This window comes from Schistocerca americana, chromosome 4 (assembly GCF_021461395.2).
Source record: "Schistocerca americana isolate TAMUIC-IGC-003095 chromosome 4, iqSchAmer2.1, whole genome shotgun sequence".
Classification (NCBI taxonomy): domain Eukaryota; kingdom Metazoa; phylum Arthropoda; class Insecta; order Orthoptera; family Acrididae; genus Schistocerca; species Schistocerca americana.
Genome location: NC_060122.1, coordinates 444,728,350 through 444,749,751, shown reverse-complemented (window position 1 = coordinate 444,749,751; position 21,402 = coordinate 444,728,350). Strand labels below are relative to the sequence as shown.

General features: G+C 43.4%; 1 protein-coding gene across 1 annotated transcript in view; it reads right to left on the bottom strand.

Moving 5' to 3' along the window:
• Positions 1–1,816: 1,816 nt before the first annotated feature.
• The window catches only part of LOC124612948, a 50,439-nt gene continuing 30,853 nt past the window's right edge, over positions 1,817–21,402 (bottom strand). Inside the window, exons 2-4 of the mRNA XM_047141463.1 lie at positions 12,411–12,552; positions 2,749–2,928; positions 1,817–2,288 (exon numbers count right to left, since the gene is read on the bottom strand). Coding sequence (XP_046997419.1) covers positions 1,906–2,288; positions 2,749–2,928; positions 12,411–12,552 — 705 coding nt within the window. The 3' untranslated portion in view covers positions 1,817–1,905. The remainder of the gene's footprint in view (positions 2,289–2,748; positions 2,929–12,410; positions 12,553–21,402) is intronic.

Below are 21,402 nucleotides of genomic sequence, written 5' to 3'. Positions count from 1 at the left end.
GCCAGGTGAAGAATGAAGCCTCCACCCCCGAATACGAGGCCAGTCTGTATAGAACAGTACTACCTCATTCGTTTTATCCCTAGTGTACAATAATGTTTTACAAAGAAGTTAATTAACAATGTAAAAGGCTAGCGCTACACTGTACATTCACTTCTTAATCCTAAACACTGCGAACACTACATACTTTATACGCACATTGTTCCGTATTGTAACATTATACACACTGTCAGCTGATGTCAGGACGCTAGCGACGACCTCCGTTTTCCACTCTGCGTATCGCAAACTTGCCGTTTGCTAGCTTGAAAAACTGAGTCAGCATCCGTCGATAACGACAAAACGTTGAGTTCAGAAAGAGGGAAAAGTGTTAATATTATACAGAACATTGCATAGCTTTCAGAATAATTTTTTTCCGGAAAAGGAAAAAAGAAGGCAGATACATACTGTGAAAGTTTAATGTGAAATTATATGCTTTATTATTGTTGTTATCATTTATATGTCTTACATATTTATATCTGATCCCTTCTCTGTGTTAATTAAGTAATCCTTCAGTATATAGGATGTATTGCTTAACAGCTATTTTAAATGCCTTTTTAAATAAGTCTGTTTTAGTAATCGCATCTCCTTGGGTAATTTATTATACAGTTTTATTCGTTGCGGAAAATGCTGTTTTGAGTTTTATGCGAAATGTGAATGTAAGTTCAATCTTGCTCTTGTTCCACGGTCACAGGCAGAGCCATTTGTGCAGTAGTTATCAGTATTATTTTTGATGTGTACAGCTGATCTGTAAATGTAGTTAAAATCCCCAGTGTTTTGAACAGGTCTTTACAGTGGTTTCAACTGCTACTTTTGGTAATTATTCTTAGGCCCCTTTCCTGTAGCTTGAAAACTGTATTCGTGTTTTGTGGATTTGTTCCTCAGGAAAGAATTGCATAGCTAGGAACTGAGTGTACAAATGTATAGTAAGTAACTAAAAGACACTGACTGTAACACATTGATGACTCCAAGGGCATAACATGTTGACATTCAATTTGCAAGTGGTTTTATGTGTTAACCCTGCTTCAAGTAAAAATGATTGGTACTAATTGATTCCGATTACAACGACTGCAACTGCCAATTCATTTATCAGTGTGTGCATAAATTCCCCGCCTGTATGTTTATCATCTTGCCAGGGTCTTTGCAGCTTATTCCTGAGTGCCCTCTGTGCAGAATGCGTATCTCTTGTAGTGCTTTTCTGGAATGGCACTTTAGTGGCTGCCGCTTCTCTAGCTTTCAGGATTTGTCTCGTTAGAATAGAGTGCCAATGCCTATGAGTGGAGAATGTTAGGACGTCTCTTGATGTATTTTTGGGCATTCGTTGCGGCCAATCGCAGCCTCGATGTCATGTCACTCTGGAAAGGATTGTGTCCTATGTCTTGGCTGTCGTAACTAGTTTTGCAGTGGCGGAAACTCTGTGATTCTTCATCTGTTATATCTCTCGTGTAGATAAGAATAAATGTTATCAATCTTCTGCAACTGAATGTTTATTATTATGTTTATTATACATGTTTCATTGAATCATATTAGACACCTTCAGCGCATTCCATTGTGCACTTTGTGAGTAAACGTTAAGTGAATGTACTATACGTTTTCAGTCAACTACACGTCTCAGTTTTATATTTCATTGCACATAACCTCATTTGATATTCACTGTACGTGTCGTCGCTGCTAGCAGCATTCAAAAACGTTTACATGATTTTATTTGTAGTATTGTTGGTTAAGAGGTTCAGTTATGCTTGGCATATATCAGTCTATTTTCAATGAATATACAGAATCTGAATAATGTTTTTTGAAATTTTGTATTGTTTTATTTGTACACATACACTAATTTACAATAAATACAAAAATAATTAAAACAAAGAATTTATTTTAAAGTCGAATGCCTCTGTTTGTAGAAGCAACATAATTGAGAAGTTCCTCACTGTCTTCACAGATGAAAGGCTTTTCGTGATAGCAGGCAACATCATGCCAAGCGATGCCATCATTGTAGACATTGTTGAGGATAGCAAGGCATGATTCGTTAGTGCCGTTGATGTCGAATTCTGCATTGTCAGGTTGGCGGAATTTCTTGTGACCAGTTTGACTCCAAGGGTTGAAACTGAAGCCGGGAGGAATCTGATTCGTAGGAGCCATCTTCTGGCGTGTTGCTGACCAGAACCATCCAAATATGCTCTTTGGTTCAAGATCACGGCGGTTTTCACAGCCTTTGAAGTCACAAAGACGTCCACTTGTCCATATGTAGGGTACGTCACCTATAAGGAGAAAGATGTTATCGTTATATACGATAAGTAAGAGCTCAAATGTTAAATGTAGGGACTGACTCGAGTAACGATAGTTCACAAATTCCCAGAAACTGTGATTATAGTTGTTTTTCATTAACAAAACTCAAAGCCTCTGGATGTCACCATCCCATAGAAATTTATTTGTGTTTACATCATTCAACTGTTGTGTTCTATGTTATTAAATTCTCCAATCTAAAATGCACTACAAATTAAAAATTATTTCTTTTACTTCATTCAGATTATAGGGTGTGTCGGTTATGTGTGAGAAGCTAAAACTGTGTCCCACAGGCAGTCTGTCACCAACTGCGCCAACCAAGAATGCCGAAGCTGACACAAAGCTTCAACTTGTCACAGGCTCCTCCCATCCCTTTCAAAGTCTGGTAATAAGTTACCAATGTAGTCAGTTATGCGCAGGAATGTCTCTTCGTACCTTGCTGTATCAGCCTGAAGGCCAAATTATTTTCTTCCTGAGTTTCCATGGAGATCAGATCCATACAGTATTCTCTGCATATGTTTCGAGCGTCTAGCCAGTCGACACGACTATTGCGGTACTGAGGTACATTACCGCTGAAGAAGTAATTATGACCATTGAAGAAAAATTGCTTTGGTCCTGTAACACAATGAAACAAAAAAGTAAATTGCATTCACACAAAGTCCACTAAAGTTTATAATCACTAAGTCACATTAAAAGAGCAATTATAGGTTTTATGATGCAAACAAATTATTACAGATCTACATTAAATATCCTTTCAAATCACAATGACTGTGTCCAACAGATTTAGCTTCATGTATGTAAATGACAGTTTATGCCTTTTTTATTTGGTCTTAAAAATTATATATCTTCTGGAGCTCTTTTATGCACTAATAAGCCATCCATTCTTTACTGATGTATCCATGTAAAAATTTTAATGCATTTTACCAATAACCATACGCCGAAGTACAGAAAAAGTGATATACAAGCACGAAAGCTACCCTGGAAGAAATTTGCATGATTAAAAAAGACAGCAAAGTCACGGACGTAGGAATACCTATATTTTTTTCTTAGTTTCTTCCAGAATTGAAAATGTAGTGGAGGGAGGAATCATTACCCCACACTTCCCTGGGGTGACAAAAGTCATGGGAACCTCTTAATATCGTTTCGGACCTCCTTTTGTCTAGTGTAGTGTAGCAGTTCGACATGGCAGACTCAACATGTCGTTGAAAGTCCTCTGTAGAAATATTGAACCATGCTGCCTCTACAGCCGTCCGTAATTGCGAAAGTGTTGCCTTTGCAGGATTTTGTGCACGAACTGACCTCTCAATTACTTCCCATAACATGAGATTCATGTCGAGCGATCTGGGTGGCCGCGTAATTCGTTCGAACCGTCCAGAACGTTCTTCAAATCAATCACGAATAATTATGGCCCGGTGGCACGGCGCATTGTCACCCATAACAATTCCATCGTTGTTTGTAAACATGAAGTCCATGACTGGCTGCGGTTCGGTTGGACCAGAGGACCCAGTCCATTCCATGTAAACACAGCCCACGCCATCATTGGGCCACGACAACTTTGGACCATGGCTTTATGGGGTCTGCGCCATACTCGAATCCTGCAATCAGCTATTGCCAAGTGAAATCGGGCCAAGGTTTTACAGTCCAAGCCAATACGGTCACGCACCGCAGTGAACGTTGATAAATGGACTGGGTAAACTCAACTTTGCCAATGAAGTTTTACCAACAACGTGGTTTGTCCTTCCGTGGAACAAGTCTACATGTACAGTCATACCCTGTAAGTGCTTGGTGAAAGGTTCCATGTACCACTGCTAGCCAATAGCTTCTCTGTTCCAGTCGCAAAGGTAGCAATGGAAAACAGCTCTCTATGTGCTTCCGTACGAGTTCTGAGCTCTCTTATTTTGTCTATATGCCACGGTTCTTACGCGAGACGTTTGTTGCTGGTATTGGATCGTTTTTCAGTCTGTCACAAATCTGTCAATAATCTAAACTTTCTCAATAGCGTTTCGTGAAAAGAACGCATTCTTCCCTCTAGGGATTTCGATTTGAATTCGGTTAGCATTTCCGTAATATTCGCGTGTTGATCGAAACTACTGGTAACAAAGCTATCAGCACGGCAGCTTTGATATTTATTCGACGTGCCTGTGACAAGTAGCACACTAATAATACTGTGTTCGAACATTACAGGTTTATATTTGGTGTAATGAATGGCAACTTTCTATATATGTGGAAAAACGTAAGACAATGCAAATGAATAGGAAACTGGTGATGGTGTTCACTTCCATACAAGAACAGACGGTACAATGCCTTAGACAATGTGGTTTAGTGGAATCTCTGGAAATAATTTTTAGAGAAAGTCAGCAGTAACAGATGAGTATGGCATATTGCGAAGTGTACTTTCGCTCAATTACGGATTTATTTTCAGTACATGGAATCCTTAGAGGATAAGGATGATGTTGGTCATGAAGAACTGCATACAGAGACACAGGTTGCCTCTTGCTCAAAGCGTTTGTGATGCAGTTCATGTGCTACCACCCTTCAGAGCAGCTAGCATATAAAATGAAACTTACCACATTTTTATTCATTAAAGTGTCTTCTGTGTACATGTAATCGCTCAATAGTGTGGTATGAACAATGAAAAGTTTGATTATGTCGTATCATCCAAAGATCGTGGTGTTATACAACAGCTGGCAACGCGCATTGATACTACAGATACTAGCGATGTCTCGTTGCAAACCGCAAAGACGAGTGGGGGAGGCTAAAGACGCCACGCCCTCTGTCTCAACACAGCAGCGCCCTCACACGTAGGTCAATATAGAGCCGAGCATGGAAGCGCTGTGCCCCAGTTCATGATGTCAGCTGAAACAGTCAACATCATCGAGTATGACTAAAGAGTTACTCAATTCTCAAAGGCAAATGTACTTTTATAAATCCTGAACATTTTACCTCAAGGGAAGAGTTATAGTTGTATGCATCTTGTGATGCTTTAATAGTCAATGAGAGTAGTAAATTATCAAGCACTCCTGTGGCTAAGGATTGTATCAAATTAAGTGAATCTTTTTATCGTTCACGTAATAAAGTGTTGTAGTTCAGATGAGCAACCTCGCAGACCAATTAAAGAACCGACAGCTGTTGCTGGACTATTGTAGTTTCGACTTGTCATAACACATTAAGCACACAGGTCTAACAGAACAGCATTAAATATCCAGTTAAATTATAATGGTATTGCACCTATAAGATTAATCTTTCGTAACAAGAGAAGACCCTGGTATATCATGGTGATGGGTGGAAGAACACAATGGATGGGTGTACATCGATTTATATACTTTATTAGTATTTTTGTTCTTTAATCACATGAAACGCGTAACCTGGTGCCTCAGACGCAAGCTGGCGAAGGCATGGGACTTATACGGAGGAGAGACGAGACTATAGGACTAACTAGCGACCAGCCCCGCCTTCACATAGGTATCTACGACTGGACGACTTGTCTGACGTAGCGGTATTAAATTATATGTACAAATGAATCTCTGTTCCTATTAGGGAAAACCGTATCAAAATCCCTACAGTAGTTCCTGAGATTAGCCTTCACACACAGAAGGAAAAAGTGCGGCAGGAAACCTTAATTTATTAATATGTGTAGATAAGGGACAGCACTGGTACTCGAGAGGTGTAGAGTTCCAACCTCTGACCGAATTACACGATCAACGTTTTCTGTGGTTTTCCTAAACCATCTCACGCGAATATCGTAATAGTTTGTCCAACAAGTTAACGGCGGGTTCGTCCGCTGTGTATTTTTAATTTGCGCCGGTAGGTGATTGGTATGGGATGGTTAACAGAGAGAACACGCTCCGTTATTAAATGTCACTGACAGTGTAGCCTAATACGAAAACGCACCTCTGTATTTAATGAATATTAAAGGGACAGTTTTTGCATGTAAGAAAGTTTCCCTTCAGCACACAATCTATTGCTAGGTGTCAATTTATTCCGACTCAGTTTTTGAGGTACGGATTCTAGAAGCATGTTTTGTGAAAGGGGAGATTTTTTACTTTCTGTCGCCTGTTCTGTCGAAAGAGTCAAGTTAAAGAATGCGGATCAGCGTGAGCCGCTGGCGCACGCCGCTTGCGTCTTATTGAGAATTCTTGAAGCGATTGCTCGAAGCTGGCCAAGGCGGTGCTTTCTCTTTCACACTTTAGTTTCACTGACATGTTACATATCTGCAAACACATGCATCAACTCCTGATGTGGGAGACGCTAGTTACACCTGGTAACTTATCATAGGCACGGTGTAGGAAGAACGGAAAAGTGCATCTTTTTACGTTTATATCTACATCTATACTCTTTAAACCACTGTTAAATGCATGGCAGAGGGTACTTCTCGTTGTACTGCTTATTAGTGCATTTTCTCATCTCATTCGCGTGTTGAGTATGGGAAGAGTGACTGCTTAAATTCCTCTATGCGCTCTATAATTAGCCTAATAGTCTTCGTCGTACCCAAGGGAACGGTAGGTAAGGGACTGTAGCATATTCCTAGACTACTCACTTAAAGTTGATCCTTGAAATTTGTAAGCGGGATTGCGTAAAATAGTTGGTTTCTGCATTCAAGCGTCTCCCAGTTTAGGTGTTTTGGCATCTGTGTGGCGCTCTCCCACGGGTCAACAAACCTGTGACAATTCGTACTGTCTTTCTTTCTATACGTTAAATATCCCTTGCTAATCCTATATGGTGTTGGCGCAGCAATGGTTCAAATGGCTCTGAGCTCTATGGGACTCAACATCTTAGGTCAGAAGTCCCGTAGAACTTAGAACTACTTAAACCTAACTAACCTAAGGACATCACACACACCCATGCCCGAGGCAGGATTCGAACCTGCGACCGTAGCAGCCTCGTGGCGCAGCAATGTTCTGGGATGCATCACATCTGTGCTTTGTAAGCAATCTCCTTCGTAGACTGGCTGTTTTTTCCCAGTATTCTAGGGACTGCACAGGATATGGTGGCTGATGGGCAGTGACCTATTCTTCAAAGCGCTGGACGGGTTCATTCATTTGTTCACAAGGGGGGGGGGTCTACAGCGTTTGCCCCCCTTTCGGCCAGTCGGCAATGACAGAATCGAGGCGCACACCCTACAATCTTTCTTAAGTGATGTTACAGAAACTATTCGGGAAAAAAATTTATTTTTTGGTTGGTTATAGTTTTATATGCCAGCTTCATGCTGACGTTCCCATAATTCCTTAATGGTTATACTTATTGTGATGTTTGCATGGAGGGAAGACACTGCGCGAAATTGGAGAAAAAAATGGTTCAAATGGTTCTAAGTACTATGGGACTTAACATCTTAGGTCATCAGTCCCCTAGACTTAGACCTACTTAAACCTAACTAACCTAAAGACATCACACACATCAGTGTCCGAGGCAGGATTCGAACCTGCGACCATAGCAGCAGCGCGGTTCCGGACTGAAGCGCCTAGAACCGCTCGGTCACAGCGGCCGCCTTGGAGGGTCTCCTAAAGTTGCTAGTAGACATTATTCCGCTGTCTTATCATGATTTAACCTTGTCACCGACCTATGCGCACTCCCCTTTGCGAATAGTGTGTCATAAAAGGTGCTCTCTGAGACTTGCTGCGCTGCAACCTGTGACACAGATTCCTACCTGTGAAGTCTTAGTGTGTGGGGTATCTAACGAAGCTCACTTTTTTGGATGAGCCAGATCACCCTACGCTTCACTGTTTACTTGTGATTTCACAACCATTTCCAAACTTTCGATGCGTACTGATGACCGCAGGATGTCAATATCAGTCGAGTAATTATCGTTCTGGCGTTTAGAGTTGTCAGACGCAGACTCATCATCATCTACCTTATACCAAAGTCACTTAAATCGACTGTTTTCCTCATTTCTTGCACAAAGTGGTGACCAATGAATTTTCTTCATCATCAACGGCTGTTAAAAAGTACAAGGTTCCGTTCGACCAGGTCTAACCACCACAAGGGTGGATCGTCGTATTGTGCACCAAGTACATCGTAACCACCTTTCATCTGCGCCTATTACCCAAGAACAAGTAACAGACTCTCTGCAACATTCTCTATTGTTCCGCACCATTGATCAGAGTCCACAACTCTTGGTCTTGCGGTAGCGTTCTCGCTTCCCACGCACGGGATCCAGTGTTCGATTCCCGGCGGGGTTAGGCGTTTTTTTCTGCCTCGAGATGACTGGGTGTTGTAGTGTCGTCTTCATGATCATCATTCATCCCAATTATGGTCGGAGGAAGGCAACGGAAAACCACCTCCGCTAGGACCTTGCCTAGTATGGCGGTGCGGGTCACCCGCATCGACTCCTACGCTCCTCGGAGTACGGGACATCGTCATCATCATTGATCGGGGATTATCAGCAGCTGGACTTGGAAATTCGCCTCCCTCGCTTAGGCTGCAGTAAATACTACAATAGAAACGGACACGTTTGGGGTGGTGCCGTGACAAAGGGGCATACATTCTTATTCGACGGACATTCGGGCACCCTGTAGCACGTCGACAGGACTGTTAAATCGCCTAATCTTAACATCACAGAAAATGTCTAGGACTACATGGAACAACAGATGAAATATAGTAACAAAGATCCCCACAATTTGTTAGCTGAACTGTATCCAAACATCAGGGAGTGGCTTCAGATGGATGTGGCATACCTGGAGAAACTTGCAGACTCTCTTCTTATACGAGCCGTTTTGTCCGATTTTCTTTCGTCAGTCGTGTGTTCGATATCAGTTTGCGCGTGTATGGGGTCACACGCTGCAACAGCGTTACGCCACGGGTCAAAATCAACATTCCGTATCGATATGTTCAACAGGCTCGACTTCTGAGAAATACTGAAGAAATGATTTAACACAATTTGCCACTCGTACTACATCTACATACGTACTCCGCAAGTCACCATACGGTGCATGGCGGAGGGCACATTGTACTACTTGCAGTCGTTTCCTGTCTCAAGAAAACGAGTTAAGAGAAATTCGGGGTCGTACAGAGTAATATAGGCAGTCGTTTTTCGCTCGCAGATAGAGCGAGGGAAAAACGACTGTTTATATGCCTCCATACGAGCCCAAATTTCTCTTCCCTCGTCTTTACGGTTCTTAAGCGAAATGTAAGTTGGCAGCATTAGAATCGTTCTGCCATTGTCTGTAAATGCCGGCTCTCTAAACTTTCTCAATGTTGCTCAATAAGAAAGTCGTCTTGCCTCCAGGGTTTCCCATTTGAGTTAATGAAGCATCTCCATAACACTCATGTTTTCATCGAATCTGCTGGTAACAAATCTAACGGCACAACTTTGAATTGCTTCGAACTCTTCCTTTAATCCGACCTAACGGGAAGCCCAAGCACTCGTATAGTATTCAGAATAGATTGTACTTATGTTCTGTATGCGGCCTCCTTTATGGATGAGCTACACTTTCATAAAATTCCTAATATAAACCAAAGTCTACCATTTATCTTCTCTGCTACCTCACCCTAGCCGTCTACAGCTATATTCCACAATCCACCTGGCGTTATGTGGTGAAGGGTAATTCTGGCGGCACTATCTTATCCCCTTTTTCCCTGTTTCATTTTCTTGTGTGGTGTGTGGGAAGCATGATTGTCGTTAAACCCATGACGAAATGTTCAGATCTTCGTTGGATATTCTCTTTCTCTTCTATCAGTACTACCTAGTAAGGATTCCAGATTGATGAAAAATACTCAAGACCCACTCGAACAAGCGCCTTGCAATCCACTTCTGTCATGGATGAATTATACTTCCTTAAAATTCTTCCTACTAATCTCTCTGGCATGCGATTTTCCTACTATTCGTTTTATGTAATCTTCTACTTCAGGTTCGTTCGGGTATTTCAGCAATTTGTTATCAACAGTATAATTGTACAGTAGCGGATTTGTTTCTCATGTACACACAGTATGTCACATTTATTTACGTCCAAGGTCAACTAACAGCCCCTGCGCCATTCAGCAGTCCTCTGCATATCTTCCTGCAGTTCGCTACAGTCTTCTGACGTTGCTAATTTTTTACAGTCAATCACATCATTTGCAACTAAGCTAATGAATGTTCCCAATGTTATCCACTGACCTTATCACAGTTCCTTGGGGTACTCCTGAAATTACCGCTACATCTTTCAGTTTTGTTGCGTTGACTTCTATTAGCAATGAAATCTTGAATTTAGTCACAAACCTGGTCCACCACTCGATAAACTCGTAGTTTTTCTGTGAGGGGGGAGGCGGTAATCGGTTCTGTATCAAATGCTTTCTGAGTTTGAGGAAAACAGCATCAACCTGGGCGCCGATATCTACAGCATTGTATATCTCATGAGGGAGGCGAGCGAGCTGAGTTTAAGAAGATCTCTGTTTGCGAAATGTTTAATGACTTTGTAGCGGAGATTTTCGTTCTCCAAAAACGTCATAATATCCGACAGCAAAACATGCTTTATAATTTTGCAGAAATATGGAAACACCTCGAGAAATGTTGCGCTATTGTGTTTGAGTACAAACGTACCTGTGCAACGTCGTCAATATGTTGCAAGTGTCAGTCGTGGTCAGAACAGCGTTCTGTGTAGTTGTGAGTGAGTGTTATCGAATTTCAGTGCACTGGAATTTGACCGAATTGTTGGAGCTCATATCGTGGATGCCGAAGTATTTGGTGTTTCCAGAATAACCGTACCGAAGATTTATAGCTCGTACAGGGTTGGTTGGGCAGTTGATTCGGGGGCGGCGATCTAACAGAGAGGTCATCATCGGTCTCATCGGATAAGGGAAGAACGGAGAAGGAAGTCGGCCGTGTCCCTTCACAGGAAGCATCCCGACATTTGCCTGAAGCGATTTAGGAAAATCGGGGAAAACCTAAACGAGGATGGCCGGATGTGGGTTTGAACCGCCGTCCTCCCGCAAACACGGAAAGCGGGAAATCATCACCCGCTAAGTCACAATGCTGCCGACGATGTGTGTTGAGTGATCGTGAAGGACGGTCACTGAAGAGGATTGTGACCTAAAATAAGGGGACGACAGCTGCAAAAGTCACTGCAGAACAGAATGTCGCGCTCGCGAACTCTGTCAGTACCAAAACAACACGAAATTAGATCCAGAAGCAGGGGATTGCAGCGCGACCTGGAATTCCAAAACCGTAACAGAAGAAACGTGTCGCCAAAGCGATAAAACCTGGATTGTGGAGCAATGGAAGAAAATCATTTGGTCGGTGGAGACTTGTTTCACACTGCTGCCAACTTCTGACTGAGTTTACGTTCCCGGAGTCAAACATGCCGGTGGTTGGGTGATGATTTGGGCAGCCGTATCGTGGAATTCCATGGGCCCCAAGGTTACTCTGCAAGGTCGCATTACTGACAAGGATTACGTGAACATTTTAGCTGACCAGGTCCATCCCATGGTACAATGTTTGTTTCTCAATGGTTACGCTGTCTTCCAAGACGACAGGGTCCCCGTTCACACAATTCGCATGATCCAGGGCTCGTGCTGTCGGTACGAGGATAAATCGTCGCACGTGCTATGCCGACAACAGTCACCAGATCTCAATATTACTGAGCCTTTGTAGTCTACTTTGGAGAGAAGTGTCTGTGATCGCTATCCATCCTCGTTACCTGAACTAGACGCTATTTTGAAGGGAGAGTGATGTAAGATTCCCTTGCGAACCATGCAGGATCTGGTTTTTCCATTCTGAAACGACTGGAAGCCGTTTTTAATGCCAACGGCTTTCCTACGCTGTGTTAGGCATGGTAATGGGTTTTGCTTATGGTGTTTCCATATACTAGTTCACCTCCTGCAGTCCTTTCGAAGTGTGTCCTACAACCGTTCTTGATAACGGGAATGACCTGCCCTGCTTTTTTCTAGTTGCTAGTTACTCTTCGTTGCTGGTTGACCACAATAAACTGATGCCAGCAGGGGAACAAGTTCTTTCGTATAATCTTACAGGTATCCCATCCGGTCCACATGCCTTTCCATTACAAAGCAACTGTAGTTGCTTTTCTAATACGCGATCAATTATCTCGGTTTCCGCTGTCTGATTAGAATACTTGATGTGAGAGGAAAGATATCAGTGTGTGAAATGTGTGTATGTGTGTCCTCACTTTGCGAGCACTTGGCGGGCACGGGCAGCGACAGGAACCTGCCGGGCCGCGGCTGCCGCTGCTGGCCCACCTCGCTGATGGCCGGCGAGCCCACCACGAGCGCGCAGCCGAACACCGCCAGCATGCACACTGCCACCCTCATCTGCAACAGGCACACACCACCACTGTAAGAGCGACGCAGCCACAACATAAAAAGTCTGTAAATGTCATCATCTAAATCATACAGTAGACAAATGCGCTGTATGGTTAGTGTTATCACTTCAGGAAATACAAAAATCCATACATTCTGCATTGACAGAAATGGTAAATGCTACAAGAGGACCCTGAATAGGCACTACCAACCTACACTGAAGAGCTAAAGATACTGGTACACCTGCCTAATATCGTGCACGCAGAAGTGCCACAACACGACGTGTGGACTCGACTAATGTCTGAAGTAATGCCGGAGGGAACTGACACCATAAATCCCTGCAAGGCTGTCCATAAGAGTACGAGGGGGTGGAGATCTCATCCGAACAGCACGTTGTGAGACATCCCAGATATGCTCAATAACATTTCCGGGGAAAATGTTTTTATTGTTTCGTTCACGATACAACGTAATGCTGTTAGACTCCTCAACGTGTTTCATCCATACGGTGCTAAGGGGAAGTGGATGACTGTGGTTGGCAGGTATCTCAACATAATGGGCGATGTGCAACAATTACTCCTCTTAGAAAAAGCTATATTCTCTACGAATTTTGAACTTCACCGTATTAGCCAACGTACTCGCTTACACAGTCCTCACCCTGTTCCATCCCTACTGGCACTGTTTTGCACACACTTAATTTAACCGCGGGTAGCACCACGAGACCAATTCTAGTATAATGATATTGTCTCAACATATAGTATTTAAATGATGCTGGAAAGGAATGGAAGTTACTATACTTCATTAGGCGTTAGTGAAGTGATTGACGAAAACGTGCTAAATTATGAAAAGGATTATACTCACGAAGAATAAGCGAAATCACTTAGGTGAACCATTCGATTATTCGTTTTTTGTTGCTAGTATTTTTACCTTGGAGTCTATCTCGATTTTTTTTGTTTGTCCGTCCTTCGTCGGGTAAACTTCAATGCTTACGTTTCTCTTATGAAACTCGGCATCTCCCATTCTGCAGGCAGTTTATGTTGATTAAGTTATCTACCCCCCGTCACCTGCTCATAGCGACGATTCATAAGCAACAAAACGTTGCACGTACAACTTGACATACACTTTAAAGCATAAATAGGAAAGCGTTATTCGTATTACTTTTGCCTGTCACCGACCTCGCGGCCGGTCGGTGTGGCCGTGCGGTTCTAGGCGCTACAGTCAGGAACCGCGTGACCGCTACGGTCGCAGGTTCGAATCCTGCCTCGGGCATTGATGTGTCTGATGTCCTTAGGTTAGTTAGGTTTAAGTAGTTCTAAGTTCTAGGGGACTGATGACCACAGATGTTAAGTCCCATAGTGCTTAGTTTTATTTGAACCATTTTGAACCGACCTCACCAATATGTTTTCGATCTTTTGTCTGTCAGCTTCAGCTTCAGCTTCCGCAAATAGGATCAAGTTCTTATTGTGCAGCCAAAAGTTTTAAAAAAATGGAAACGAAGTCATAAAGAGTACGCTACCCCGTAAGAGACGTCGAAATACTCGTATATTTTAGTAGTAAAGATAGAAACAGATTTGCATAGATAACTACGCTCACATTCAGTTGGAGCGATGTTGCAATACATATCCGGCCACTCTGGTTGAGGAACTCTTTGTTTTACCTAAACAACTGCAACCTAATGCCGAGATACTTCATTTACAATGATTGTCGCCGATTTATTCGCTAATATTCTTCCGGCTGAGTTTTTGCGTAGTCCATAATTTTCTTCTATGTTTCAGTAACAAGTAATGATGAAACTTGAATAATATATAGGAAGAACTGCTACAGCATAGTACAGAAGGTAAATGAAAGAAATGCCCAATGAGACGACCAGATATCACACTTTTATTCAAAGGCAATAATTACTGCGATTCATGATGGTTCCCTGATCATTAAAAAGGGCGAGAGGTGGTTCTTAAAAGGGTGTGTGATCACCACGGACAGCAATGTATGCTCTATAAAGCTCTCTCACCCCGGTTACAAGGGTAGTAAGGAGTTCCTATGGCAGGGTGTTCCCTTCCTGCAACAGCGCGGCTGACAACTGCTGATGCACGCGGAACGTGCTGCTGTACGACTCCCCAGCGCCTCGCTCACGCGATCGACGGAATTTACGTCGGGGGAACGGGCAGGCCAGTCCTCGCATCGTTCCATGAGCACCTCCATCTACGCTATTCGATGCAGTAAAAATGAAGTCAGGACCGAATGCACCTTTGAAAAGCCGAACGTGGGGAAGCACCACAAATACGAGCACGTTCACCTGTGTCTGCACCATTTCAAAAGATTTGGCGGTCAGAATCCTTCTGCTACACTGTACTTCCCCGCACTATAGCACTTGGATCAGCAAAATCATCATTTTCGACAGCGCTGGACGTACCCTCATATGGCGAGAGGTGGGAATCTGTAGTGCAACCAGGAACGTTGTCGAACATTTAACGCATGGGATTGGTGAAAAGCCTACTGATAAACATACGCCATAACTTATCCAGTATCTTCACGGGGTCGTCATGTTTGCAAGCCAAATACACACATCGAAAAAAAGTTTTGCATACCTCGGTTTCCAGAACTCCTGAAGATAGACGTCGACTGTGCATATTGTATCGCAGACACAGTCCCTTTGACTGTTCAGAGATGTCACTAAACCCGACCAAAGATGTAAACAACCATGCATGAGCAGCGCCTATTGGACGGAGGCGTGTTCGACAGCCTATCAGTTCCAGTCATTCCACCAGGAAGGATGTAGACGGCTCTTGTTGTCTGTAGTTCAACCAAGCCTAGGCTGTCAATGCCGCGGTTCGATCGCGTCCGCATTGTTACATTGTGCCAGGAAGGGCTCTCAACAAGGGAAGTGTCCAAGCGTCTCGGAGTGAACCAAAGCGATGTTGTTCGGCGGACATATAGGAGATACAGAGAGACAGGAACTGTCGATGACATGCCTCGCTCAGGCCGCCCAAGGGCTACTACTGCAGTGGATGACCGCTACCTACGGATTATGGTTCGGAGGAACCCTGACAGCAGCGCCACCATGTTGAATAATGCTTTTCGTGCAGCCACAGGACGTCGTGTTACGACTCAAACTGTGCGCAATAGGCTGCATGATGGGCAACTTCACTCCCGACGTCCATGGCGACGTCCATCTTTGCAACCACGACACCATGCAGCGCGGTACAGATGGGCCCAACATCATGCCGAATGGACCTCTCAGGATTCGCATCATGTTCCCTTCACGAATGAGTGTCGCATATGCCTTCAACCAGACAATCGTCGGAGACCTGTTTGGAGGCAACCCGGTCAGGCTGAACGCCTTAGACACACTGTCCAGCGACTGCAGCAAGGTGGAGGTTCCCTGCTATTTTGGGGTCGCATTATGTGGGGCCGACGTACGCCGCTGGTGGTCACGGAAGGCGCCGTAACGGCTGTACGATAGGTGAATGCCATTCTCCGACCGATAGCGCAGGCATATCGGTAGCGTATCGTCTTCATGGACGACAATTCACGCCCCCATCGTGCGCATCTTGTGAATGACTTCCTTAAGGATAACATCGCTCGACTATACTGGCCAGCATGTTCTCCAGACATGAACCCTATCGAACATGTCTACGATAGATTCAAAATGGCCGTTTATGGACGACGTGACCCACCAACCACTCGGAGGGATCTATGCTGAATCGCAGTTGAGGAGTGAGACAACATGGACCACCACCTCTAAAGGTCTCGCTTTATGGCCCTACAACATGCAATATGTGGTTTTCATGAGCAATAAAAAGTGGGGAAATGATGTTTATGGTGATCTCTATTCCAATTTTCTATACAGGTTCCGGAACTCTCGGAACCGAGGTGATGCAAAACATTTTATGATTTGCGTACTTCCGATGAAAATTTCTTCCCACAGTGGAATTTGAGTCGGCGTCCTCAGGGATGAATAGCACACGAATGGCATGCGTTACCGATTTCAGCTGTGGAGGTGAAAGTCAGGAAGGGAAAACGAGACAAGAAACAAAAAGTGAGACGAGTATTAAGGCTGAGACGCCGAGAAAAGATTGAGACGAAAAGAGAACGGACGATAACTAAGTTGTGTATCATGTTGACGTAGCTTCCGGACACAACAGTTAAAAATGTACGCCCAACATAGAATGATGAGTACCTAAAAAGCTGAATTAATACAAAGTTGTGTTGCCAGCCGAGTGAAATAGGCGAAAAAGTGTATCTTTATGTAGAACTGCCACGGTGAGTAGACACCAGAAATAAAGGACAGTCATCATAAACGAAATGAGTGAATGTTACTGCGAAGTCTCTAGATTGAAGTATTTTCTTTATATAGCTGTTCAGATAACCGGTCTTCTTGTTTTCCCTGACCTTCATGGGGTCGACATGTTAATTTTTGGACTTGGAAATGTTTGTGGTAGAGGATGATAGTTTGCCCTTCTTGTAGCCACCCCTCCTTCTCCTCGTCGCAGTCCCCCCCCCCCTCCCCCCTTCACCACCGGACGGAATATGTGCATCCCAACTTTCTGTATCTACTATTATTCCACGTGGGGACGTCCGAAGGCCCGAACGTTTCATAAATAATTGCCAATCGTGTAACTAAGGCAGGAAGTCGGTACCAGCTCGGCATTCACCCACTCGGATGTGGGAAACCGCCTAAAAATCACATCCAGGCCCTAGTCGTTAATCCGGGACCGGCGCGCTTTCCCAAGTCCCGGAAGCGACGTGCTAATGCGTGTGACTACTCGGATAGTTCTTTCACTAACCTATAACGAATTATTTTCATTACCAGCCTACTAATTTCCAGCAGGCGAAAAATTAATTCCTCACGTAATATTACTTAACGGAGGGGAAAGTCCTGCAGTACTGGCCGGCTCACAGAACTGGCCACTAATGTGATTTTCCTTTCCGCGTCCACATGGCAGAAGTGTACAGTAAGCAGAAGATAGCTTGGGTATCCATCTGCACTGGAGTCGGATATCTTCTTCCTCTTCTCAGTGTTTTGTCTGCTCTGAGTGCTTGATGGTGTTGCTATAGCTCTCAGTGCACGGGAGTTATTTTGAGGCTGTAGTACCCGTTTCTAAGGCAAGTCATAAATTTCGTTGCTATATTTCGGTTATCTATGGTATGTGAAGAATTACTTCTAAGAAATGTTTCATGATAATTTGTGTAAAGGAACGTACAATGTGACAAGATCCTCTACGTGTCGTGGAGAACCGGCCACCTCATTGTCTTTCAGTATCGGCCAAAAGATAATTTCAATTTTTAAATTATGTTTTCTTCTCCCTGCTTCTTTCCAGCTTGCAAAGGCGAAAAATGAGAAAAAAGTGAGATAAAATGGAATGTAGAGTGCCTGAAAATAAGTTTATTTACGACAAAATGACCGTGAACGAAGCAGCTGAAGCGTTTTCAACAATCAGAGAAGAAAAAGATCGCCACCCAGGAGAAGAGATTAAAAACAGACAAAAAAAAGTCTGAAAGAGAGTTGAAGAAAGCTGGGGTGTTCCAAAATAAAATAAACATGCGAAGGATGGCCCGGAAAGCCAATTACAAAGCGGCGATGGAACCTGGAGTAATTTACTGGAAATAACGGGTCAACAGAACACAGCGATAAGTGTCTTATATGTTTGAAGTCATTTGAAGAAAAACTGGATGCTGTGTATGAAGTGTAGAGTCTGGTCACATTCGTATTTTATTTGCGATATCTGTAAAACCTTGAGCTAAACATTAGTGAACTGAGCTGAAATGGTAACAATAAGTTCTGATGCTTAAGTGTTCTATTATTATTCTATAAGTATCAACGCAGTGTACTATTAACAACGGATATTATAACAGAAAAGACAATGGACGACATTACAAGAAACTGTCTACAAGCCTTTTAATAGTAGCTCTTTTAGTTTGATGTAATTAATTACTGTTGTTGTTGTGATCTTTAGTCCAGAGACTGGTTTGATGCAGCTCTCCGTGCTACTCTATCCTGTGCAAGTCTCTTCATCTCAGAGTAACTTCTGCATCTACATCCTTCTGAATTTGCTTGGTGTATTCATCCCTTTGTCTCCCTCTACGACTTTTAGTCTCCGTGCTTCCCTCCAGTACTAAACTGGTGATCCTTTGATGCCTCAGAATGTGTCATACCAACCGATTCCTTCTTCTGGACAAGTTGTGCCACAAATTCCTCTTCTCCTCAATTCTATTCAGTGCTTCCCCATTAGTTACGCGATCTAGCCATGTAATATTCAACATTCTTCTGTAGCACCACGTTTCGAAAGCTTCTATTCTCTTCTCGTCTAAACTATTTATCGTCTGTGTTTCGCTTCCATACGTAGCTACATTCCATACAAATTCTTTCAGTAAGTACTTCCTAACATTTAAATCTATACTCGATGTTAACAAATTTCTCTTCTTCAGAAACGCTATCCTTGCCATAGCCAGTCTACATTTTATATCCTCTCTACTTTACCATCATCAGTTATTTTGCTTCCCAAATAGCAAAACTCATCTACTACTTTAAGTGTCTCATTTTCTAATCTAATTCCCTCAGCATCACCCGATTTAATTCGACTACATTCCATTATTCTTGTTTTCCTTTTGTTGATGTTCATCTTATATCCTCCTTTCAAGGCGCTGTCCATTCCGTTCAACTGCTCTTCCATATCCTTCGCTGTCTCTGACAGAATCGCAATGTCGTCGGCAAACCTCAAAGCTTTTATTCCTTCTCCATGGACTTTAATTCCTACTCCAAATTTTTCTTTTGCTTTCTTTACTGATTGCTCAATATACAGATTGAATGAAATCGGGGATAAGCTACAACCCTCTCTCACTCCCTTCTCAATCACTGCTTCCCTTTCCTGCCCTTCGACTAACTACTACAAATAAAAAATATAAAAAGTTATTAAGCATTGATATTCGTAGAACATGTTTCGAGGTAAGAGAATAGTATATTAGTATTCCGATTAACCGCCACAGTTACACTGCAAAGTCAAAAAACCTAATGCGGCCGATACTGTACGACTCTCCCCTACATGATAATGGTTTTTCAACTGATATTAATAATCTCGACTACAAACATGATGTCTCAAGGACAAGCACTACTAGTTTCGTGTGGGTTATAATTCTGGACATATTTTAGTCGGCTTCAGAAGATGACGTGCCGCTTCGGCTCTCGGCACATTCATTTCCTTTTATCGTTTGCGCACTGGCTGCTGTGTGCGAGAGAGTCATCGATACTGAGGCGAAACGACTCCGTTGAAGAGCCATATTTGTTTGCAACTACAATTTATGCGCAGCTGTCAGAACAAAAGCGCTGCTATCCATCCCGCTTGCAGCAAGACCGCACCGCCAGCTGGGAATCCACGATGCTATCTCCCCGTTTGTTTCACAACGCTGCCGTCTTCGTGTCCGCTAAATGAAAGGCGGCCTGTGTGAAATGCTGGATGGCCTGTGTTGAAACGACTATCGCCTGCCCCGGATCTGCGCCTGGATGCTCGCGGACGGGCCAGCGCGCCTCGGCGGCGCGCATTCCGAGGGGAGAACAAAGGGAAGGCTGCAGGTGAGCCGCGCTCCGTTGCACGCGACCGACCGCACCGCGAGCGGAGGGTCTAGCACTGTGGGTCAGTCTGTGCAGGGGCATGCTCAGTGAGCTGCTGAGATACCGCGCCTAATGACTTCTGTCGATGCAACTTTAGTTTCAAAAGCGAGATTAAAGACTGGCTTCCCATCGACAGAAAAATGCTCTGGTGTGTAAAACTTAACCCTTTACTACTAGGGATTGTCTTTCAGACCGCTACAGTTTTTTTTTTTTCGTGATATTTCACGAACCCCTGTGAGGTGAAGTAAACTCTTCTGTGTTCCTTCCTATAGGATGGCAGGCTACGCGAGCCAGAAATCTCGTATTGGGCCTTGAGTGATCTCACAGACGTACCACAGTGTTTGTGTGTCATGTTTTTGTTGAACGTTACCGTTTCTCCGTGGTTGAGGAAAGCTACACCTTCTATGTAACGTTTTCTATGCGAGACTGGTGTGAGTGTTCTCATGGTAGTCATACAAATTCTCATGGCTACTCTTCAGACAGATCGATTCCGCAAAATATATGGCACAAAAAATTGTTCAGATGGCTCTGAGCACTATGGGACTTAACATCTGTGGTCATCAGTCCCCTAGAACTTAGACCTAACTAACCTAAGGACATCACGCACATCCATGCCCGAGGCAGGATTCGAACCTGCGACCGTAGCAGCCACGCGGTTCCGGACTGAGCGCCTAGAACCGCGAGACCACCGCGGCCGGCATGGCACAACAGATGAAGACATTGATGACAGTGGTAATGGACCTGATTTTGAGTATTTAGAGATCTCGGTACTAATTATGAGAAGGAAACTAAAAGTGATGAAGATGTGATAGGTTACGACGATGGAGAAGCGTAATTCTTCGGTAAGAACAGGAAGATGTTTTCGATGGAGAGAACAGAACCCGCTACCTAACGTAAGAGCAAGGCAGCTCAACATTGTCTCGCAGCTGCCTGGACTGCAACTGATTCCTAAAAGTCTCAGAGAAAACTTACTGTTTTGGAGACGTGAGTATCAAATACGGAAATAGTTTTTTGAAAACAAAAAACATGAATCTTGCGTTGTCCTCGTTTGAAGTGCAAAACAAGATATCCGTGTCAGAAGTATGGTGTTCCGATTTGGCTGGAGAATTGTAGGAGGGTCTGCGTGAAATGCATGCAGGCTGAAAGCAATCAAAATTTTATTCAGCACCTCAGAAGAATACTTTCTTCTCGATTTGTAATATAAAAATTTGGCGAAATTTCTTCCTTGATAGAATTATCGGGTGGAATAATCGCTCTAA